The sequence below is a fragment of the Myxine glutinosa genome, chromosome 10 (genome assembly GCF_964187855.1).
Source record: "Myxine glutinosa chromosome 10, kmMyxGlut1.1, whole genome shotgun sequence".
In the NCBI taxonomy this organism is placed as follows: domain Eukaryota; kingdom Metazoa; phylum Chordata; class Myxini; order Myxiniformes; family Myxinidae; genus Myxine; species Myxine glutinosa.
Genome location: NC_136270.1, coordinates 20,720,120 through 20,745,253, shown reverse-complemented (window position 1 = coordinate 20,745,253; position 25,134 = coordinate 20,720,120). Strand labels below are relative to the sequence as shown.

Genomic DNA, 25,134 nt, shown 5'->3' with positions numbered 1-25,134 from the left:
GTTTTTTTTTTTTTTTTTTCCTTTGTTGAATATTGGTAAATCGGTGGGTTCTATATTTGGCATGGTGGTTTGGATGAAGCCCCCGGCATGGTTTCATCTGGCTCTCGTGGTGATATTTTATTCAGCATTTTATGTATCGTGTAGTAATGTCTGGCAGGATAATGGGGAGGTATGCGTACTTGCCTCTGAGCTGTCTAGCCTTGGTTAAAATCTTGACACAGCTATAAACTGCCATCCTGGTGTTTCACGGGCAGAGCGATTCATCAGTGTCCAATGTGCTCCGTCCCTCGGATGGACGTTAAACCACCGTTGGTTGTTACCTCCATATGTGGGTTTTAGGAGGTCGGAGGAAGTTCTCCCAGAACTCAAAATATTCACTTCCTTTTTTCGGTAAAGGAGCATTATTCATGAACCAGTTTGTGAAACTTAATTCTCATAGTTTTGTTCCAAGGGCTCGTTTTGGAATCCTCACTGAACCCCTGACAGCCTCCACCTGTAGCTCGTTTGTAGATATTCCCCAGAATGCTTTTTAAGTACTCAGTAAAGGTTTTCTTGATCATCCCTGTTTGCTCCGACTATCACTGGTACAATTTCAGCTTTCTTCAATTTCCGAGACCTCTTGACCACATTTTTCAGCTCCTGGTATTTGAGCATTTTCTTGGTTTCTGAAGCATTTAGTCCAAAGTCATCAGGAACTGAAACCTCAATCAACAGCGCCGTTTTTTTCTCTTTGTGTTTGAACACTATGTCCGGACGCAATGTTTCACATGCAGTGTCTCCACTTGATGGGATAATCTTGTCATGCGTGAGCACTAGATGGGTTCATTTTCAAAGATCGAGTTTGGTTTGTTTCTCCATGATTGTTCTGGGACCGGAATGTTGAAATCTTCACAGATGTGCCAGTGGATTACTCAACAGACGCAGTTATGTCTTTCTGTGTACAACTGCTCCGACATGAGATTTTACATTCTGAAGGGGCGAGTACTTTCTGTTTCAACTCCACAAAACCTGAATTTGTCTGATTGGCTCAATCTTGTCATTTTCTTAAATCCGTTAGTGTAGTGTCCCTGGTATTGGGCATTTATGATCTCATTCTCCATCCCAATTAATTTGACCTCTTATTAGCCATTCCAATGAGCCTTTCTTGTCAATCCCTGTTCTCTCAAGCTCTCTATTGAATCTTCCTGCTCTTTTGTCATTCTCCCATTTGTCAGAGTATATCTGCGGATATTCTTTGCAGAGTATATCTGCAGACTATCTTTTTGTAATTTCCTTTTTACCTCCCCCACCTTAGGTGGATGGAGGTTGTTTTCACCCCTGTCTGTTTGTTTGTCCGTTTGTCTGTCTGTCCGTTTGTCTGTCTGTCCGTTTGTCTGTCTGTCCGTTTGTCTGTCTGTCCGTTTGTCTGTCTGTCCGTTTGTCTGTCCGTTTGCGAACAAGATATCTCAAAAGTTGTGGAAGAATTCGGAAGAAATTTGGCAGAGATGTAGCGTATGTGACAAGGACGAAATGATTCGATTTTGGTGAAGATCCGGATTCGGATCCAGCTACTAAAATTTTTTAAGTGATTCTTCACCATTGAGAGGTCGGGCCAAAAACGATACATAGCAGGATATCTCAAAAAGTTATGGGTGGATTTGGATGAAACTTGTTGGACAGGTTGTGTGTGTGACGAGGAAGAATCGTTTCAATTTTGATGAAGATCTGGATCTGGATCCAGCTCGTGGAATTTTTCAAGTGATTCTTCACTATTGAGTGATATGGCCAACCAGGCTGAGGTATGCCATTATAGTTCTTCTTTGTGATCATTAGGGCTGTATTTGTTTCTGTTTCATTTTCCTGTGTAGTATCCTGCACTTGCGCCTGTTTTTGGAAGTTTGTTGCTAAATGGATTAAGGATACCTTTTCCAATTTGTTGTTTTCTTGCTCATGTACAAATCTCATTCGATAGTCTGTTGAGCTTTTCACATACTCCGCCAGTACTACTCATGCTGTTCTGTGCACTTGGTTTAGCTCCATCAAACTCTTTTTCAATCAAGACTCTTTTCCGAAACTACATACATGATTTTGATGAAACTTAGCCAAAACCTTCAGAGCTGATGCCTAAGGAAGGTGTATTGACCACATCAAAATCTGCGCTCATTAATGAGGTCAATGGGAGAGGGAGTTGCTCCCAAAAAAGGTATTTGCCCCTCCCCCACCCCCCTCCCCCACCCCTATTTCCCTTCTCAGAAACTACACATACAATTCCGGTGAAACTTGACCACAACTTTAATCACCCATGTTGTACCAAAGTTTGTTCATGGCATTAAGAAAAATCGGGCCCTAACGGGATCTACCGGGGGAGGGATGGGTTGCCCCCCAAAGTAGGTATTTACTCTTTTCTCTGAAACTATACGCACTATTTCAATGAAACTTGACCAAAACCTTCATCACCCGTGATGCATCAACATTGGTTGACGGCATTAAAAAATCAGGGTTTAAGGGGATGTGCGGGGGGTTTGACCCCATAAAATAGATAATTGCTCCCTTCTCCAAAACTACACACACAATTTTGATGAAACTTGATCACAACCTTCATCGCCCATGGTGTACATTCGTGGCCAAAATATATTGGCACCCTTGCACTTTTTTCAGATAATGCACCATTTCTTCCAGAAACTTGTTGAAATTAAAAAATATTTTGGTATCCACATATGTATTTCTATGGTTTGGAGTGGAACAAAACAAAAAAAGCTGGAAAAAAACACTAAATCTTAGCTTATTCCACACAGAAATCCTAAAATGGCCTGGATAATATTATTGGCACCTCCTAGAAGTTGTCAGAAATCATTAGATTTCAAGCAGGTGATTCTCCTTTACTTTGGAATAGAAGTCACCTTTGGTGAAATACAGATGCCTGCAATATACAAATCACTCATTCAACCAGTCTGAATGGAGAAAAGGACTTGTTCTGCTGTTTTGTGTCACTGTGTGTACCGCAATGAACATGGAGAAAAGAAAGAAAACCGGAGAATTGTCTGAAGAGGTCAGACACAAGATTGTAGCCAAGCATGGACAATCTCAAGGTGACAAGTCCATCTCCAGAGACCTTGATGTTCCTGTGTCCACCGTACGCAATGTTATCAGGAAGATTTAGGCCCATGGCACTGCAGCCAACCTCCCTGGACGTGGCCGCAAGAGAAAACTTGATCGAAGATTGCAGCGAATGATTGTTCAAATGGTGGAGAAAGCACCTCGATCAACTGTCAAACAGATTCAAGCTGACCTTCAGACACATGGTATGACAGTTTCAACTCGCACCATCCTTCGCCAACTCAATAAAATGATGTTCTATGGTAGGAGATGCAGGAAGACCCTACTGCTAATAAAGCCTGGATGGAGTTTTTCAAAACACTTCTGAACAAGCCAAAATCCTTCTGGGAGAATGTCCTGTGGACAGATGTGACCAAATTAGAGCTTTTTGGCAAAGCACATCATCTCTATCTTTACAGAAAACAAAATGAAGCCTTCAAAGAAAAGAACACCTTCCCTACAGTCAAGCATGGAGGAGGTTCAGTGATGTTTTGGGGTTGCTGTGCTGCCTTTGGAACTGGGTGCCTTTAATGTGTGCATGGCATCATGAAATCCGGAGATTACCAAGGCATTTTGGAGCAAAATGTTCAACCCAGTGTTAGAAAGCTGGGTCTCCGTCGAAGGTCATGGGTCTTGCAGCAAGACAATGACCCCAAACACACTTCAAAAAGCACCAGGAATTGTTCAAGACAAATTTATGCACTGTTCTGAAGTAGCCAGCAATGACTCCAGATCTAAATCCCATTGAACACCTGCGAGGAGATCTGAAAACAGCAGTTGGGAGAGGCTAGCGTCCCTGTATAGAGAGAGTTGCGACATGAAGAGTCCGAAAAAAATTGGTCACATGGTCTGTGGACGCCATGTTGTTTCCTGTCCGATATTCGCGTGTTTCTGGCCTTGCATTGAATACATACGAGGAACGCTCTATTTTATTGTCTGGCTTTGTTTGTTGTCTTTAATAATATTTAATAATGTGAGTATTGTCTTTAATACTCACACTCATTCTAATGACGCCAAATACTTGAGATCACACGCTGATAAGACTCTCCTTGTCTGTAATAGAACTCATATGCCATATGGGGACAAAGCCTTTTGCAACTCAGTACCTGCCCTCTGGAACAAACTTCCTATAACTATTCGGGCCTCACACAACATAAAAACTTTCAAATCAAAACTCAAAACACATTTATTTCCAAAGTAACTTAATTGTATTTTTTGAAAAGTAGCTTTAAGTCGTATTCTTCTAAGATTGTGTAATGTAAGTTGTAGTCTTCAAGATATGTTGTGAAGCGCTTTGTTCATTTCATGCTAAGGCGCTATATAAATTCTGTTATTATTGTTATTATTATTATGTACATGTATGTAATTTGGAATAGTTTAGATGTACACCATACAACTAATTGTACATTTATATGAAAAACGGGTATGTTTTACATGCATACTCTTCCATTGCAAGTCTGGATTACAATTTCTGGCCCTTTTATATAATTACAATTTAATTGTGCATATGTATTTCTCCTGGTGCACCTACATGAAAAGTTAAATTACTTTTTAATTTTCATATTTAAAATCAACATTTCTGTCATTTGTCAAGATGATTTTAAGGCAATCTTGTTATAATAATAGGAATTTATACAGCGTAAATTGCAGGAACCTGTGAGCGCTTAGAAAAGAGAAGAAAGCCAACGAGATGAATATACAAATACAAATTATTCAAGAAGAAAACCTAAGATATAATCAGATGTAGGCATTTTCAAATAAAAAATAAATGAGTCTTTAACAGAGATTTGAAAATGTCCACATTGTCGGCTTTGTGTGCATGCATGCTAGTCAAGAAAGTAAGACGCAAGAGAGCAAGGTAGTCCAGAAAATGATAGGCTCTTCCTGTCCCCTCTTTCCCTTTTATTCCTTTTCCCCCTCTCCTCCCTCTCCTCCCCACATAAAACTACTTCTGAACAAAGATTATTGCAATAAACAAAAGCCGATTCTTATCTTGGACGAAGAGAAAATCATATCAAAAGCGAGGGGCATGGTGCAAATCACAAATTACACAATGGAGGCACTCAAATTTTGTACTAGGTTACGCACAATGTATACACACTAGCGGGCAGTGCACTAGTGCGTGGCGCAAACAATGGAAACAAAATGGCTTCTCATTCCGGGTTGTCGTAACTCTCTCTATACAGGGACTCTAGGAGAGAGGCACTCTTCAAATCGGGGATAACTGGAGCAGTTTGCACAAGAAGAGTGATCCAAACTGCCAGTAGAGAGGTGTAGGAAGCTCATTCATGGCTATAGGAAGTGCTTGACTGCAGATATTTTGTCCAAAGGCTGTGCAGCAAATATCAAGTCAGGGGTGTCAATAATTTTGTCAATGACATTTTTTTTTTTTCCTGATTTTAAAGGATATATTAAGTTCTGAATCAAAAATAAAGGTTCTGTAATATTAACGGTGAAATAAAGAATTGCGGAGACCAAATACTTTTGTCAATTTTAATGTTATTTTTTTTTGAGAAGTTATTTGAAAACAGTGCAAGGGTGCCAATATGTTTGGCCATGGCTGTACCAATGTTTGTTCAAGGCATCAGAAAAATCGGGGTCGAAGGAGGTATACAGGGGCGCGAGGGGGTGGGGGGCTTCCCCCCCCCCCCCTACACCCTCAAAATAGTTTTTATTTATTTATTGTTTGCTTAAAGTCTTGTGGTTACGTCAGTATGGTTACCTCCGCCACCAAAGGTGGGATGGATGTTATGTTTTCACCCGTCTCTTTGTCTGTGAAAAAAACATCTCAAAAAGTTGTGGACGGATTCGGACAAAATTTGGCAGAGATGTGGCGTATGTGACAAGGACGAAATGATTAGATTTTGGTGAAGATCCGGATTCGGATCCGGCTACTAGAATTTTTAAAGTGATTCTTCACCATTGGGAGATTGGGCCAAAAACGATGCATAGCAGGATATCTCAAAAAGTTGTGGACCGATTTGGACGAAACTTGGTGGACCGGTTGGGTGTCTGATAAGGGCAATTCGATTCAATTTTGGCAAAAATCTGAATATCGATTCGGATATTTGAATTCTTTAATTTTTTCAGTGATTCTTCACCATTGGGAGATAAGGCCAAAAACGATACATAATAATTCATTTTTCAGGATTTTTCAGGATTCATAGCAGGATATCTCAAAAAGTTATGGATGGATTTGGACGAAACTTGTTGAACAGGTTGTGTTGTGTGTGTGACGAGGAATAATCGATTCAATTTTGGTGAAGATCCAGATCCGGATCCAGCGAGTAGAATTTTTAAAGTGATTCTTCACCATTGAGTGATCTGGCCAACCAGGTGGAGGTATGCTCTCTACTGAGTGCCGTTATAGTTATTATTATTATTATTATTGTTATTAGTCCCCTACCGGTGTACACCGGAGGGGACTATAGGTTTGCAACCCATCCCTCTGTCTGTCAGTCTGTCCGTCTGTCAGTCCATCACGCAAAGAACAGTTTTCCAGACTTTTTTTTCTAAACTCTTAATGCTAACGATTTCAAACTTGGTACATGGTTTCCTCATGATAAGTTACAGATCAAGTTCGAACTTCACGACGTTTCGATCATTTTTGACAAAGTTATGGCACTTTGAACTTTGGTAATTTCCCCAACAGTTTTCTGGACGACAGACTGCCGGTAGGGGACATGTATTGCAGCACAATACTCAGAATGCTTGTTATTATTAGTCCCCTACTGGTGTACACCGGAGGGGATTATAGGTTTTCACGCCGTCTGTCCGTCTGTCAGTCCGTCACGCAAAGTACAGTTTTCCGGACTTTTTTTTGCTAAACTCTAAATGCTAATGATTTCAAACTTGGTACATGGTTTCCTCATGATAAGTTACAGATCAAGTTCGAACTTCACGACGTTTCGATCATTTTCGACAAAGTTATGGCACTTTGAACTTTGGGAATTCTGATAATTCTGATGATCCTTAACTCCGTGCCATTTTAAGTTTTAATTTCCTTTAAAAAAGATTTTCTCTGCAATAATAGGATCGATTGAGATCAAATTTTCACCGTAGCGGGGACTCGGTCTGTAGAATATTTTAATGGTAATTATGACGTCGCAGGTCACGTGGTTCGACCGCCATATTGTTTTTCGTGAAAACACGAAAACCCCTTTTTCTCTGCAACGGCTGAACAGATCGAGGCCAAACTTTGCAGGTAGAATCGCATACCCATACAACACACAACAACAGGCATTTTAAGGCCATTTTCCCTGCAAGAGTTGGGGTTAGCCTTGCGGTCCCCATGACAATCTTCTCCATTTTGCCCTATTTTCTGCATCTCCCCTTGTTTAACCCCCTTGCCCACATTTCTTCTTCGACCATCTTTAGCCAAGTCTTTCTCGGTCTTCCCCGTCCTCTACTTCCTTCTACATTCATTTCCATCACTCTTCTCAACCAGTCACTTTCATCCTTCCTCAACACATGACCAAACCATCTCAAACTGTTTCTCTTCACAGCTTCCATCACAGGCTCTATTCCCATCATCTTTTGCAATTCATCATTTGTCTTCCTCTCTCTCAACGATACTCCACACATCCACCGAACCATTCGCATTTCCACCCTTTCCAGCCTTCATTGCTGCTCTACGTTCATTACCCATGTCTCGCTCCCATAAATCATAACACTTCTCACACATGCAGCATACACCTTTCCCTTCAGCTTCAACGACACTCCCTTCCTTGTCAGCACGCCACTCAGTTCCCGAAACTTCTTCCATGCACATCGCACTCGACCAACCGTTGCCGAGTCTGATCCACCTTCTCCATTCAGCATGTCTCCTAGGTAACAAAATGTTTTCACACCTTCCAGCTTCATGCCGTCTCTAAGATCCAACTCAACATTTCCTCCATCTGCAGCTCCCTCTGTGCACACCTTACACTTGAATGTAGCTGCCACACTGGTTAATGGCCCTCTCAAACCACTACATTTTTGATGAACCCACTCAGCGCACATTGTACATTGAATGGAACTCACTCCGACACCTTTCCTGCACACAGCACACGGCCACTTCACAGTTCTTTCCACCTCACCACATGCTTTACCACTTGCCATCACCTTCGTTTTTTCCGATATTCACCTTCAGACCTTTTGTCTCCTTACATTCCTTCCACTTGTTCATCTTCTCCTTCAGTCCATCCATACTTTCCGCAATCAACACCAGATCATCTGCATACAACAACTCCCACGGTCAACCCTCCTTTACGTTCCGAGCCAGCACCTCCATCACAGCTACAAATAGTAGTGGACTTAGTACCGACCCCTGATGCACTCCCACCTTCACCTCAAACTCACCACTGTTCCCGTCCTTCGTCCTTACAGCTGTGCGTGCTCTTTTGTACATTTGTGCATACCCATGAATACAGAATCGCATACCCATGACGAACAAAAAAGTCAGCGAGCATGACGTCATGCATATTGCATGGTTTCAGAGTTATTACGTTTTTAAGCACTAGGGCGTGCCCGTACGTGGGTGCAAAAAAACATGCGTGCAAACAACAACAACAAAAAAAAACTTTGAAACCACGTGGCTGTAACGACCACAGAACCCCCCCCCCCCCCTCTATTTACATGAAATGGTTTGGTCCATTCGCAAAGCCAAAGCGAACGGCTTGCGAGTACGGTAGAACCCCCCCCCCCCCCCCCTCTATTTACATGAAATGGTTTGGTCCATTCGCAAAGCCAAAGCGAACGGCTTGCGAGTACGGTGACCATACCTTGGGAACCACTTGTCCGATTAATTTCAAACCTTGAAAAGGCACATCCTCAGGTGCCCAGCAATATATCTGGCAAGTTTCAATTAGATCGGACCCGTGGTTGTCGAGAAACAGCGGTCACAGACAAACACACACACATACACACAGAGATTAGTGGAATTATAGATAGATGAACCTTTAAAACCAAGCTCCTCCCTCATTTTTGATCCAATCGAGGGGAAACTTTACAGATCTGTTCAGCATGTCAGTCTACTAAAATGTCCTTTTGTAATTTGCGATAGGGCACGTGGTTTGGCAGATATCGTTAATTAAATGAAATTTATTTTTTTTTAAATGGATATCTCTTGAATCGCTAGTACCTCAGACCGTGAGTTGGTAATTATATAATTCACACAGTGCAATACATGCAGGCCGTTCCACGGAGCGACTTTGCGGGCTTATCAACGAGGCGAGGCGTGACACACGTGTCTCAGCATACCTCAGATCAAGTTTGAAAACCAGCATCAACCGTGCATAAATTTGCATATTCGATCATTTTTGACAAAGTTATGGCACTTTGAACTTTGGTAGGGGACATATATTGCAGCGCAGTACTCAGAATGCTTGTTATTATTAGTAGCAACGGTACCCGCCCTACGGGCGGGGCTTCAATTGGGAAGCCGAAATGAAAAGGCAATGGCCTCTCCAATATTGTACCCGTTTGTGACGTTTGTCACATTGTCTCCAGTACCCGTTTGTGACGATGTTTTCATTGTGACGAAAATATTCGAATTCGAATTGATTTATTCGAATTGCACGAATATGTGAATTGTGATTGTGTTTCATTGTGATGTTTGTGCGGTGACGGGTGGTGTGTACAAAGGGCAGGGACTTGATCAACGCGAGCTGATGACTCGCGCTTACTGGGAATTCCTCGTTCGTTGGACACTGTCTCAAGCCCCAGTCCCCATCACGGATGGGGCTCAGCGGTTTACCCGAGCATGACGGCGAAGGGCAAGGTACACACTGGCCCGTCCAGTGTAGCGCGCGTGCGGCCCCGGACATTGAAGGGCATTGAACATTCATTAAACATTAAACGTTCATTAAAGGATTATGAAACGAAAAACATTACGAAATTACGGATTGCACGAATATGTGAATTGTGATTGTGTTTCATTGTGATGTTTGTGCGGCGACGGGCGGTGTGTACGAAGGGCAGGGACTTAATCAACGCGAGCTGATGACTCGCGCTTGCTGGGAATTCCTCGTTCGTGGGACACTGTCTCAAGCCCCGGTCCCCATCACGGATGGGGCTCAGCGGTTTACCCGAGCATGACGGCGAAGGGCAAGGTACACGCTGGCCCGTCCAGTGTAGCGCGCGTGCGGCCCCGGACATCGAAGGGCATTAAACGTTCATTAAACACTAAACGTTCATCAAAGGATTACGAAACGAAAAACATTACGAAATTACATTCACACCGTCACGTCAAACACTACCGTGAACACATACATCGTCACAATGAGAACATCGTCACAATGAACGTTATGCGAACGCGAATGTTATGCGGGAGTCCAAACCTGAGAATGCTGGAGACGAAAGCTGAAATTGTGAAAACGAAAGCCTATTTTACTCCCAGAGGTCCCAGGATTACCCACCCAAAATATCTTTGCGATCGGTTCAGCAGTTTTTACGGTACCTTCGAACATACAGACGGACATTTGGTGAATTATCATAAGATTATTATTGTTACTCTGGGACAGTTTACCTGCATCCTTCTTTCCCCTCGATACCAACCTACTTTCATTCAAGAGGAATGTCAATAGATTTCCCCCTTTCTGTACAATATCTATACTTTCCTTTGTGTAGCCCCCACCTTGAGTGGCCTTAAAGGCTTTGTGGCGAGTGATATCTCATTTTAAAATAGCAACAAAAAAAACAGTGTTACGAGTCATCTGCCATAAAAGATGTATATCAGTACATTATGATGATGTGAAGAGGAATGTGCTATAAAAGCTGAATTTTGTGACATTTTAATCCACTGGGTTAAGATGGTGGTTGATTTTATCTCCATCAGGCATTCGCGCAAGCGTTGGGAACGCTTTGTGCATAGTGAAAACCAGCATCTCGTGAGCCCAGAGGCACTGGACTTCTTGGACAAGTTACTGCGCTACGATCATCAGGCACGGCTTACGGCTCGCGAGGCCATGGAACATCCATACTTCTGTAAGGACCGACTTTGGGGTGTGCCCAAACTGTGCTTTACACCACATAATTTTGTTATCTTGGGTGTACTGCTGGTTTTGATGGCATTGCCTTATCTGTGTTGCTACAATTCTGTTTTATGCATTTCATGGTACTTTAAGTCACAATTTTATTTGAACATGTATGCAAATGACTGGTTTTGTTTGGGAAGATCCGTATTCATCAATGAAGGTCTCACCAATTAATATATCCATCCAACAAGCAAGACTAAGGTCTGATGTTTTGACCAGGTTGTGCTCTTCATCGATGATGAAAACTTTATCTCACAATCTCTATGTTGCGATCATCTCCCCTCCACACCGTCACATCTCCCCCCATTATTTGTGAGAGGATATTTAGCACCTGGCACATGATGCCTGCAGTTTTGGATAGACTGAATGTTGATTAACCAAACCTAATGCTTTACTCCAATAGCTTTCATGCTTGCCATCCATTTTCATAGTTCTTTTCATTTTCTTGTTAAACCCTGGTGTTGGGCTAGCGGCTAGGGTGCCGGCTTATGATCCTAGGATCCTGGGTTCGAATCCCGGTCGATCACTGAATTAACGCCAGGGGGGTTGACTCAGCCTGTCATCCTTCCGAGGTCGGCAAATTGAGTACCAGTTCACTGGTAATTCCCTGTTTGTCGTTAAAGGCGGCGAAAAGGGTTGGCGTCAGGAAGGGCATCCGGCCGTAAAACATTGCTTCAAAAAGTGGACCAAAAAACAACAACAACCACGGTTCCCGAAAAAGGCCAACCCCCGCCTTGCGGGGAAAAATGGCCTCTAAAGGTGTTTTTTTTTTCATTTTCTTGTCCTATCTTGATGAATATGATAGAGCAATTAGGCTTGGAAAGGTGACAAACTCGGCCATAGCGTGTCCTCGCCTGCGATCTGGCCACAAATTTGATCTGGATGGGACCCATGTCTGAGACACGGCATCCAACAAACAACACTGATTCTGGAAGCATGGACGTCAAGAGCCAAGATGTTGGTCGAACTGAGGAGACTGTGGACATACCCACTTGATACACTCTTCTGATAGATTTGGCAAAACCTTGATGGTGCAAAGAGCTGGACAAGATGAACAAAAAAAACACACTTGATCCTCGCAACCACGCCAGCAGATGTACAACGCCCAACACCCAATGTAACCCACACATCACCACATCCCACCCAGACATGAAGGAAGCCATGTTCGTTTCCAAGAAACAGAAAATCAAGAACGAACGCATACATTTACTCACCTGCATAAAATGCCTTCAGAAAGTATTCATATCCCTTAACGTATTTCACATTTTGTTGTTGCAGCCTAAATTTATAGTAGACTAGCTGAATGCACCCGGCGTTGCCCGGGTTCTTTTTGAGTGAATTTAATCTTCTGTACATAGGTCTGATGCAAGCCCAGTATCACTTAGTGCTCAACGATTCCTTGTTCTTTCTTCTGTCGGGCCCCGCGAGAGAGAATTTTGAAAGCATGTGTTGCAACCAGTCAGATATTCCTATTAAGTGCATAAGTTGTACTTCAAGAGAATTTTGAAAGAAGAAGAAGATTTATTGCGAAATGGGCCCAGCCCGGCCGAGGCGGCCTCGACCGGCCTCGCCACCTAGCCTATAGCCTTCCCGGGGCCCGTCCCGATATTTTTTGTTTCAGAGGTTTCCTCCTATCTTTCACCGTTCAGGAGATTAGCACGTGCAAACAAACAAACAAAAACTTTCTGCTATATATACACAGAAGATTAAATGGAGATTTTTTTTTTGTCACTGATCGACACATAATACCCCATATTGTCAAAGTGCTACTTTGTTTTCGATTTGTTTTTTACAGAGTAATTAAAAATGAAAAGCTGAAATGTCTTTAGTCAACAAGTATTCAACCATTTTGCTCTGACACTGAGCTCAGGTGCATCCAATTTCCTTTGATGATCCTTGAGATGTCTCTACAACTTGATTGGCGCTGTGGCTAATTCAATTGATAGGACATGATTTAGAAAGAAACGCACCTTTCTATGAGGTCCCACAGTTGACAGTGAATGTCAGAGCAGGAACTCTACCATGAAGTCCAAGGAACTGTCCGTAGAATTCCGAGATAGAGTTATGAGTAGGCATAGATCTGGGGAAGGGGATAAAACAATTTCTGGAGTGTGGAATGTTCCCAAGAGCACAGTGGGTTCCATCATTAGGAAATGGAAAGAATATGGAACTACCCAGACTCTTCCTCAAGCTGGCCGTCCAACCAAACTGAGCAACTGGTCAGGGAGGTGACCAAGAACCCAAAGGTCACTGATAGAACTACAGAGTTCCTTGGTTGAGATGGGAGAACTTGCCAGAAGGCCAAAGTCTCTGTAGCTTCACCAAATGTCACAAATCTAGGCTTTATGGAAGAGTGGCCAGACGGAAGCCACTCCTGAGAAAAGGCAAATGACAGCACGCCTGGTGTTTGCAAAAATGCACGTGAAAGGTACGAGGAGCAAGAGGCAAAATATTCTGTGGTCTGATGAGACGGAAATTGAACTCTGGCCTAAATGCAAAGCTCTACGTCTGGTCGAAACGGTGCACAGCTCATCACCCATCTAACACCATACCTACCGTGAAGCATGGTGGTGGCAGCATCATGCTATGGGGATGTTTTTCAGCGGCAGGGACGAGGAGACTTGTAAGGATAGAGGGAACAATTAATGGAGCCAAATACAGGCAAATCCTTGAGCAGAACCTGCTTCAGAGTGCAAAAGGCCTTAGACTGTGGGGAAGATTTACGTTCCAACAGGACAATGACCCCAACCATACAGACAAGGCAACACTCTCACACTCTCCCTATATCTCTCTGAAAAGACTGCCTGGACAACCCTCCCATCAACTTTCTCAACAATCCTCTTACAGAAGTTCTGTCACTCAAGCTTTTGGGTTTCACTATCAGCCATGATCTTTCCTGGGAAAATCACATTTCCAAGCTGGCCTCTAAAGCCAGTCGCCGACTGGGCATCCTCCGTCGTGCGAAGTCCTTCCTTGGCACACCTGAGCTCCTCACCACATGCAAAGCTTTCATCCACAGCTTGATGGAACACTGCTCTCCTCTCTGGGCAGGTGCTCCTGCCTCACACATAGCTCGGCTTCACGCTGTAGAAACCAAAGCTTTCAGGATCATTGGTATCTCCCGCGATGAAGCTGATTCTGAGGGCTTTTCACTCTCACCGCAGGCAACTTGGTGGTCTTTGTCTTCTACCGACTCCTCTCTGGCCTAGCTTCCCCAGCTCTGTCTGTGCTGTGTCCCCCAAATATTCCTTCAGGTTGCACAAGAACTGCCAGCAACCCTTTTCTCGTGAAACTGCCAAAATCATGATTCTCTGCTCACCTTCACTTTTTCATTCCTCTTTTCTCCTACCTCTGGAACAAACTCCCACATTCTCTTCAATCGCTCTCCTCCCTCCAGGTATTTAAAACAGCTGTTCACCACCATCTCTTATCTTCCCTTATCCAAAACCTTGATCTTTTTACCCCCGTTGATACACATCAAATCCACCTTTGTCAATCTCCGACTTAATTCCTGAAATTTCTAGTTGTGTTCATTTGTTTTATACCGTGTATAAAACCTTCCCTTCCACCTCCCTCCCCCTCCCCCCACCCAGCCCTCTCCCTTCCACAGATCTCCCAATGTCCCTGTTCTCTACTGTTGTGCTTGTGTTCCTCCCTCTCTCTCCCCATCTTGCCTTCCCCTCCCTTTATTATGTTTTATGTGTCCGTTTATGTTTTTGTGTTTTATGTGCTAATGTGTGTTTAATGTGCTAGCTCTTACATGTCTCGATCTTGTATACAAAGAAAAAATATATATATATATATATATATATATATATATGTATGTATGTATGTATGTATGTATGTATATATATATGTATGTATGTATGTATGTATATATATATGTATGTATGTATATATATATATATATGTATATATATATATATATATATATATATATATATATATATATATATATATATATATATATATATATATATATATATATATATATATATATATATATATACATACATACATACATACATACATACATACATATATACATGCTGTCACCAGGCGTGCTGTCATAATATTAATTATATATATATATATATATATATATATATATATATATATATATATCTATATCTATCTGTGCAGTGTCTGTCTTGTGTTGTGTTGTCTTGCTTGTCTTGTCTTGTCACTGAACTACTCCCTCAAACTTTTGTGAAATCCTACCAAACTTCTGGTATGCACATATCTCTCCCGTCAGTCCCCTAAGGATTTTTATTTTTGGGAATTTTTTCAGGAATTTTTTTTTCTCAACTTCAATTGGTAATCAAATGTGATATCACGTATATGTATTACAAATACATTTGTGCAAAATAATTGTTGTACACCGCTCCTTTCCTATGCCATCTCCAGGCATTGCAAATCGTCATTGCCGGGCATCAAAGGGGGCTCGGCAGTGACGCACGCTGAAAGAGATTACTCAGTTTTCACTCTGGTTTCTTTCTTTCTTGTTTGTTTTCTTTCTTGTTTTCTTTCTTGTTTGTCCGGGCGATATCTCAGCCATCCTTTGAGCTAGGAAGCTGAAATTTCGGCACAATAGTGAGCAAGTCTTTTGTCAAAAACGGTATTTTTCTTTTTTTTGATTAATCAATAAATTGAGGAGTTATTTAATTATTAGCGATTAATTAAGTACTTATTTAATTAATCAAATTTCCTTTCTCTTCTGACCATTAACTCAGGCACCTTTTGAGTTAGGAAGCTGACATTTGGACATGCCAATGACCAGGTGATTTGGCTGCAAAGGATATTTTTGATTTATTAATTAATCAATTAATCGATTAATTATTTAATTATTCGATTAATGACAAACAATTTATTTTTTTTAAAGTTACAGATTCTGATGAAATAGTGGTAGTTTGTGTTCTCTGACCAAATTGATTAATAATTTAATTTTTTTATGATTATTATTTATTTATTTTCATTATTAATAATTTAATTTTTTTATGATTATTATTTATTTATTTTCATTATTAATCATTTATTTATTTTCTTTCTCATTTGGCCAATATCTCAGGCACCTTTTGAGCTGGGAAGCTAATATTTGGACATGAGTGACCAAGTGATGTGGCTATCAAGGATATTTTTGATTTATTGATTAATCATTTAATCGATTAATTATTTATTGATTAATCGATTAATTATTTATTGAGTAATCAATTAATTATTTAATTTTTTATTAATGACTTATTTAATTACATTTCTGAAAGATACATCTTCTGATGAAGCACTAGTGGTTTAGTTATGCGATTAGCCAATTGATTATGAAAATATTTTGTGATAATCTTTTATTGATTTTAATTATACAATTAATCAATCAATTAGTGTACACCTCTCCCTCCCAATGCAGCCTCAATGAGCTGCACTGCGGTATTGCCGGGCGCCGGAGGCGCCCCGGCAATGCCGCTCTGTAGGATATTTAATTATTTGGCATGGGGGCGGTGTACTTTGAATGTATGTGTACTTGTTTGAATTATGATTGGTTTAAACCATGACAAAACGTCATTTACTCGGGTACAGTCATTTATCTATACTAGGGCATGCCCGTACTATATATAAGCTAGGACGTGCCCGTACGTGGGTGCCCGTTCCTTGCCAAAAAAAAAAAAAAAAAAAAATTTGTGTAGGGGTGTGTGTGTGTAAACATCCTAGGGCGTGCCCGTACGTGGGTGCAAAAAAACATGCGTGCAAACAACAACAACAAAAAAAAACTTTGAAACCACGTGGCAGTAACGACCACAGAACCCCCCTCCCTCTATTTACATGAATGGTTTGGTCCATTCGCAACGACCACAGAACCCCCCCCTCTATTTACATGAATGGTTTGGTCCATTCGCAAAGCCAAAGCGAACGACCACAGAACCCCCCCCCCCTCTATTTACATGAATGGTTTGGTCCATTCGCAAAGCCAAAGCGAACGACCACAGAACACCCCCCCCCCCCCCCCTCTATTTACATGAATGGTTTGGTCCATTCGCAAAGCCAAAGCGAACGGCGAACGGCTAAATCGCCATAGCTCGGTAAGTACTTGTCCGATTAATTTAAAACCTTGAAAAGGCACATCCTCGGGTCCCCAGCAATATACCTGGCAAGTTTCAAGTATATCGGACCGGTAGTTGTCGAGAAATCGTTGTCGCATACACACACACACACATACACACACACATACACACAGAGATTAATGGAATTATAGATAGATATCTACACATCTGGGCAGTGTCTGTGTTGTCACTTGACGACTCCCTCAAACTTTTGTTTCTGTGGTTGTGAAGTGTTTTTAATAACGTTGTGGTGGTTTTTAATCACGTGGTGGTGAGGTATTTTGAATTATGTGGTGGTGAGGTGTTTTTAAATCACATGGTGGTGAGGTGTTTTGAATTACGTGGTGGTGAGGTGTTTTGAATTATGTGGTGGTGAGGTGTTTTGAATTAGTTGGTGATGAGGTGTTTTGAATTATGTGGTGGTGAGGTGTTTTTAAATGACGTGGTGGTGAGGTGTTTTTAATTTCTTGGCTTTGAGGTGTTTTTATTACGTATTTTATGGCTGAGGTGTTTTTCATTTCGTGGTGGTGAGGTGTTTTTGTTACGTGTTTTATGGCCGTGAGGTGTTTTCAATTTAGTGGTGGTGAGGTGTTTTTAATTTTGTGGTGGTGAGGTGTTTTTATTACGTGTTTTATGGCTGTGAGGTGGTTTAAATTACTTTGTGGTGAGGTGTTTTGAATTACTTGGTGGTGGGGTGTTTTGAATTACGTGGTGGTGAGGTGTAATCGTCCCAAACTTCCAGTCTGCACCTACCCCTCCCCTATGTATGTGCTGAGCGGTTCTTTCTTGAAAAAAAAACATTCAACCAAAATCTTCAATCTAAATTGCCAATAAAAATGTAATATCACAAACACAACAAATACATTTGTGCAAAATAATTGTTTGTATTATGATTGGTGTAAATCATGACAACACAGCAACTCAGGTGCAGTCATTATCCTTAGCTAAAATAAGCCCGTTCCTAAGTAACGACACTTGCTGAGGCGAGCGCAGCGAGCCGAGCCAAGCTAGTATACATAAATATACAGTGCGTATCAACAAAAAGGTAATCCGAATTCAAGGCGTTGATATGGAAAGGTTATTTATTTTGACAATTTACATGTGGTTTACTAATTAAGAGGAGATCCTCAGCTTTCCATTGATACCTTCCATGCATCATTGCTGTCACACATGACCGAGTACATGTTCATTGAAAATGACAAGTTCAAATCGCATTTTTACAAGTTTGGCTAATCGATGCAAGTCAGGATAATTGGTGCAAAATGAACGTCAGATGTGAACTTTTCTCAGGAATGATTGGCCTTTATGCACCCACACCTTCAACATGTCCACCTCCCCTTTCAACACAAAGCTCACAGCGGCGGAGCATGCCCTGAACTGCTCGTCTCACCATAGCTGCGTTATTGCGCAAAGCATCCACTTCATGTCGAATACGGCCCTGCAATTCGTCAAGATCACGGGGCGGAGTTATGAACACCTTGTTCTTTAAATGTCCCCAAAGGAAATAATCGCATGGTGTGAGGTCAGGTGATCTTGGCGGCCATTCCACTGCATGGTTGAGGGCGATGACGCGGTCTCCAAAGAGTTCCCTCAGTCGATCTCGGACAGCGATAAGACGATGTGCTGGGGCGCCGTCTTGGGCCCACCAGAGATATCTGAGGACACCACGAACCTGTCGCTCAAGGTTCTCCACCAGCTGCGGTAAAACTTCATCATTGATCATCTGCAGATACCTGTTACCATTGACATTCCTTTGAAAGAAAAATGGTCTGATCACCTGACCACAAAGTCCCAACCAAACAGTCCACTTTTGTCAATTCATGTTGGTGTCAAAATTAAATTCTGGGGGTTGTCCTGTCTGTGCATATTCAAGAACGTTATGGGTATTGACCTTGCCGTCCATGGCGAAAGCAGCTTCGTCGCTGATAATGAGATACCGCAGGAAATTGACATCTGCTTCGCAACGTGCTATCAACCATCTGGCAAGCACCAGCCTCCTGGCAAAATCCCCTGGCGTAGGATGTGAATCTGACATGGATGTTGGTGGAGGTCCAGTCTTGTGATTCGGTTGAATATATTGCCGAAGGCAATCCCGTCCCATTTCGTCTTGCGCTGGTATCCCGAGGATGCTCCAAGACTTGCTGCCTTACTGCTGCAATGTTCATTTCAGATTGCCCAGTGCGCCTCCTACCAGAATTCTCCTTGTTGCAGTTGAGGCGAGTGCCATGCTCTTGGTATTTTCTAACATTCGCCCAGATGGTTTTGGCTGCTGGAGGTTCCCGTTCTGGGAAACCGTTCCCTGAACGCATCACGAGTTCACTGCAAACTTCCAGTTTGGTGAAAGGTTGTAACCACGAAGGTCCGCTGTTCAGTCGTAAGTTGAACCATCTTTTCAATGACTCAGACTGTCTCTAAACCCATACACCCATCTTAATGACTCAGACTGGCCCATCTTAAATACCCATCTTAAACAAAGGATGACACAACCAACAATTACCAGACCAGCTTAACAATTTTACATCATCAACTTGGCAGTCGACAAGTAATGCGTCCATTTAAAACTGTCTTGCACCGATTAGCCAAACTTGTAAAAATGCGATTTGAACTTGTCATTTTCAATGAACATGTACTCGGTCATGTGTGACAGCAATGATGCATGAAAGGCATCAATGGAAAGCTGAGGATCTCCTCATAATTGGTAAACCACATGTAAATTGTCAAACTAAATAACCTTTGCATATTAACCCCTTGAAATTGGATTACCTTTTTTTGATACGCACTGTACAGTCACGTGAAAAAGTAAGTACACGCCATGTAAAGTTTTGACTTTTTCAACATATTTCAACATCCAGCTATTTGATCTTCATTTCAACAATATTGATAAAGGTGATATAATATAACAAATATCATGAAACATTTATATTTTGTAGTCCATTGTATAATTTAAATAAACATAAATGCAAATTTTGCATGTGGAAAAAGTAAGTACACCCCTACATTTATCACTACTTCAAATACCTAAAATTAGAATCAGGTGCACCAGCTCAGGTGCAAATGATAAGAACATCGTTAGAGAGGATCTTGGAGGAACCTGTCTTATGTAAACCTCAGACATTTAGTTTGGTTTGCTATTTGTTGTTGAAGTGTGCGGCGTCACCATGCCGAGATCAAAAGAGCTCTCTGAGGCCTTCAGAAAGAAGGTTATAGATGCCTACGAGTCTGCAAAGGGATTTAAAAAGATCTCCAAACAATTTAAAATCAATCATTCGACCGTCCGGAAGATCATCTACAAGTGGAGAAGATTCCAAACAACTGCGAACTTGTTCAGGCCAGGCTGCCCCAGCAAGTTCAGCCTGAGAGGAGACCGCAAGATGCTGAAAGAAGTCTCTAAGAACCCCAGAATGTCATCAAGGGACCTACAGGTAGCTCTTGCCACTGTTGATGTCAAAGTGCACGAGTCTACCATTGGATCGAGGCTGCACAAATTTGATCTACATGGGAGGTGTGCCAGGAGGAAACCTTTGCTGTCCAGAAAGAACATCAGGGCAAGACTAAAGTTTGCCAATGAACACCGAGGCAAAGACCAGCTCTTCTGGAACAATGTGCTCTGGACAGATGAGTCAAAGGTGGAGCTATTTGGCCACAGTACCAGAAGTCATGTTTGGCGAAAACCCAAGACAGCATTTGACCACAAGAACCTGATACCAATTGTAAAGCATGGTGGTGGAAATATTATGGTTTGCGGCAGCTTTGCTGCATCAGTGCCTGGGCAGCTCACCATCATAGAATCCACTATGAATTCTTCATTGTACCAGAGGGTGCTTGAGGATAATGTTAGGCCATCTGTCAGAAAGATGAAGCTCAACCGAAGGTGGACCTTGCAACATGACAATGACCCTAAACATACCAGTAAATCCACGAAGGAATGGCTGAAAAGAAAGAAATGGAGGGTTCTGGAATGGCCAAGTCAAAGCCCAGATCTAAATCCCATCGAGATGTTGTGGGGGGATTTGAAACGAGCTGTGCATGCAAGAAACCCCTCAAACATTGCACAGCTGAAAGAATTCTGCATGGAGGAGTGGGCAAAAATTTCTCCCAGTCGATGTCAGAGACTGGTAGACAGTTATAAGAAACGCCTACTTGAGGTTGTTTCTGCCAAAGGGCACCTATGAGAGCCAAGGGTGTACTTACTTTTTCCACATGCGAAATTTGCATTTATGTTTATTTAAATTATACAATGTACTACAAAATGTAAATGTTTCATGATATGTTATATTATATCACCTTTATCTATCAATATTGTTGAAATGAAGATCAAATAGGCTGTCACTCAAGCTTTTGGGTCTCTGCCATGATCTTTCCTGGGAAAACCACATTTCAAATCTGGCCTCCAAAGCCAGTCGCTGACTGGGCATCCTCCGTCGTGCGAAGTCCTTCCTTGGCACACCTGAGCTCTTCACCACATACAAGGCTTTCATCCGCAGCTCAATGGAATACTGCTCTCCCCTCTGGGCTGGTGCTCCTGCCTCACACCTAGCTCGTCTTCACGCTGTTGAAACCAAAGCGTTCAGAATCATTGGAATCTCCCGCGATGAAGCTAACTCCAAGGGCCTTTCACTCACTCACCGCAGGCAGGTTGGTGGTCTTTCTGTCTTCTACCGACTCCTCTCTGGCCTTGCCCCCCCCCACCCCCCAGCTCTCTCTGGGCTCTGTCCCCCAAATATTCCTGCAGGTCGCACAAGATCTGCCTGCAACCCTCTTATGGTTAAACTGCCAAAATGAAGACTCTCTGCTCACCTTCACTCCTCCAATCCTCTTTTCTCCCGCCTCTGGAACAAACTCCCTCACTCTTCAATCCCACTCCATCCTCCAGGTCTTTAAAACAGCTGTTCACCACCATCTCTTATCTTCCCCCATCCAAAACCTTGATCTTTTCTACCCCCGCCAATTTCACCCCAAATCCACTTTTTTGAAATACCAACTTCTGTCCTGGAAGTCCTTGGTGTCCTGGTGTTTTATATTTCTCCCACCCCCTCCCCCCCCCCCCTTCCCACGCGTCCTCCCCCCAAGCCCTCTCCCTCCCACACATCTCCCTGCTCTCAAATGTTGTGTTTGTGTGCTTCCCCTTTTCTCTCCATCTTGTCTTCCGCTCCCTCTTTTTATATATTTTGTTTGTCTGGTTGATTTGTTTGTGAAATAAATGTTAGCTCTTTCACGAGCCTCGATTCAGTGTACAAAAAAAAAAAAAAATAGCTATATGTTGATAAAGTCAAAACTTTACATGGGGTGTACTTACTTTTTCATGTGACTGTGTATATATATATATATATATATATATATATATATATATATATATATATATACAGTGGAACCTTGACTTACGAGTTTAATTCGTTCTGTGACCGAGCTCGTAACTCAAATTGCTCGTTTCTCAAATCAAATTTCCCCATTAAAATGCATTGAAATGCTATTAATCCGTTCCAGCCCGCCAAAAACCACACCAATTTTTTTTTAAATATACAGTATATATAAAAATATCTCGCGCTTTATATTTCACCTGTATGCAGCATACAAGTTGGCAGGATGGCCTGGACTGGAGGTACGCACACTCGACTCTAAAGTCTAAACTGTCCAGCCTGGGTTTGAATCCCGACCCAGCTATAACCTGTCATGGGTGAATCACAGGCAGGGTGATTCATCAATGGGTGTACCGCTAAACTTGGCGCCCCGTTTGCGTCCCATTAGTTGTTGGATGTTAAGGATCTCACCGTGTTTTCCACAAAGAGAAGGCGAGCTATCGCCGGCACTCTGAACAAGTTGACGGCAGAGATACTGTACTTGCACGGCATGATAACCACGTGTCGCACGATCTCTTGTCATGGTCCACAAGATTATCACAGAGAGGTGCAGCTTCCAGCGTTTCGAGATCTGATCCAGGCCTATCCAACGAGACCGGTCCCAGCGTTCTAGGCCCGGTGGTTGTCTCAGACGGACCCGACAACGGCAGTGTTCGTTTTAACTCGATTCGATTCGAGCGCCGACGTGCCGGCGAACAAAACCGGTCATATATTTTGAACGCGTGGCTCGATTTTTACAAAATAAACTTTTTCTTGAAGGCCTGAACCGTGCGCTCAAAACGATACCGAGTTTGACCCTGATAGAGCCGTTTTGCGCCGGCAAAGGCGCCTTGTGTGACGTGAGGACCACGTCGTGCTGCATAGATTATCATAAATTATCATATCATTATCGGCGGCGTTATATATCATTAGCGCTATACGACAGAGATACTGTACGTGCACGTCAAGATAACCACGTGACCGGAGCCCACCTGGCGGCGTAAACTCAAAATAACCGAAATGCGAAAACTAAAATGCAGCGCTATACTACGACAGAGATACTGTACGTGCACGGCAAGATAACCACGTGACCGGAGCCCACCTGGCGGCGTAAACTCAAAATAACCGAAATGCGAAAACTAAAATGCAGCGCTATACTACGACAGAGATACTGTACGTGCACGGCAAGATAACCACGTGACCGGGTGGCGAAAGCTCGTAACTCGGATCTCGGCTCGCATCTCAAAGCAATAAACTGCCAGAGTGACGGCTCGTATCTCGAAAAACTCGTAAGTTGGGGCACTCGTAAGTCGAGGTTCCACTGTATATATATATATATATATATATATATATATATATATATATATCTATATATATATATATATATATATATATATATATATATATATATATATATATATATATATATATATATATATATATGTATCTATGTATCTATGTATATATTGTTCCCGCGGATAAGATGTTGTGTTAGCCGAGCGGATGGCACCGCGGCCTAACAGTTACCCCAATTAACCCGATCCCCGAACGTTGGCCGGATCGCGCCACAGATATTCAATAGGGAAAAGACTAAGGCGACACAGATGTGAAGAAGAAGAAGACAAAAAGGGTGGAAATACGAATATAATTTATTTACTATTTACAGGCTCAAAGAAACCAAGGAGAAGGAAAGATGATAATAAAATAATATACAGAAGATTTTTAGAGACACAGTGCAACCTAGCTTATACGAGCTTAATTTAATACCCAGGACAGAACAAACAAAACAAACTCACATACACAAGAGGATGGAAAGGCAGGAGGTGGATGGCTGGAGGGAAGGGAAGGTCCACTGGTACTGCAGCACGATCGGCGCGTTTGGCAGCCGCCGTTCCTTCGCGGCCCTGCTCAAAACCGCCGTCCAGGCCCCAAGCGGCTGTTGTCGCTGCTGTGGCCGCCGCTGCTGCTGCTGTTGTCTGCTGCTGCTGGCGAGCAAGGCGACGAATAGCAGGCTTTGTGCTTCCCTGGATGATGATCTCCTTAATGTTCTCTATGTTCTTTTGCTCACATGCCAGCCTCGGACTCTGCTCGGAAAAGCACCAGCTCAGGAACAAACATCGGTCCACTTGATCAGCCGTTGCTGTGTACAAAGCTTCCTTGGGTGATCTCAATGTACTCTCTCTGTTGGTTCTCTCACTCCTCACCACCGACAACTGACGACCAACCCCTTGCTTCTTGCGCGCGCGCCTTTATAACGCCTCCGGCGATCAAGCCGCCGGCCTTCAGGACACGCCCATCGGTGTGCTCACCTCGGCCCTGGTTGGTCGCGTGACCCTCTGGCTCCGCCCTTGATGACGACGGGCGGGCACGCCCGTCTTCCCCGACCCGAGCACATGTTCAATGGTGGTTTTGGAGGGGATGTAATTTGCAATCGAGGCTTGGCAATGATGAAAGGGGAAATGGAGGTTTTGGGAATGGGAATGATGAATGAAGGGAATCTATCTATTTCACTTGGTGCAATGGAGTGTCATCTTAATGGGAGACAAGGCCTTACCCTAATACACATAATAAAGATATAACTATCAACCAGGGGGAAATCTATGATTGGCTGACGTG

At 42.6% G+C, this 25,134-nt stretch overlaps 1 protein-coding gene across 2 annotated transcripts in view; it reads left to right on the top strand.

Moving 5' to 3' along the window:
• The window catches only part of LOC137434375 (casein kinase II subunit alpha), an 84,525-nt gene that overhangs the window by 48,879 nt on the left and 10,512 nt on the right, over window positions 1-25,134 (top strand). For both annotated transcript variants that reach the window (XM_068127303.2, XM_068127302.2), the window contains exon 11: window positions 10,892-11,040. In XM_068127303.2, the coding sequence (XP_067983404.1) occupies window positions 10,892-11,040 (149 nt within the window). The remainder of the gene's footprint in view (window positions 1-10,891; window positions 11,041-25,134) is intronic.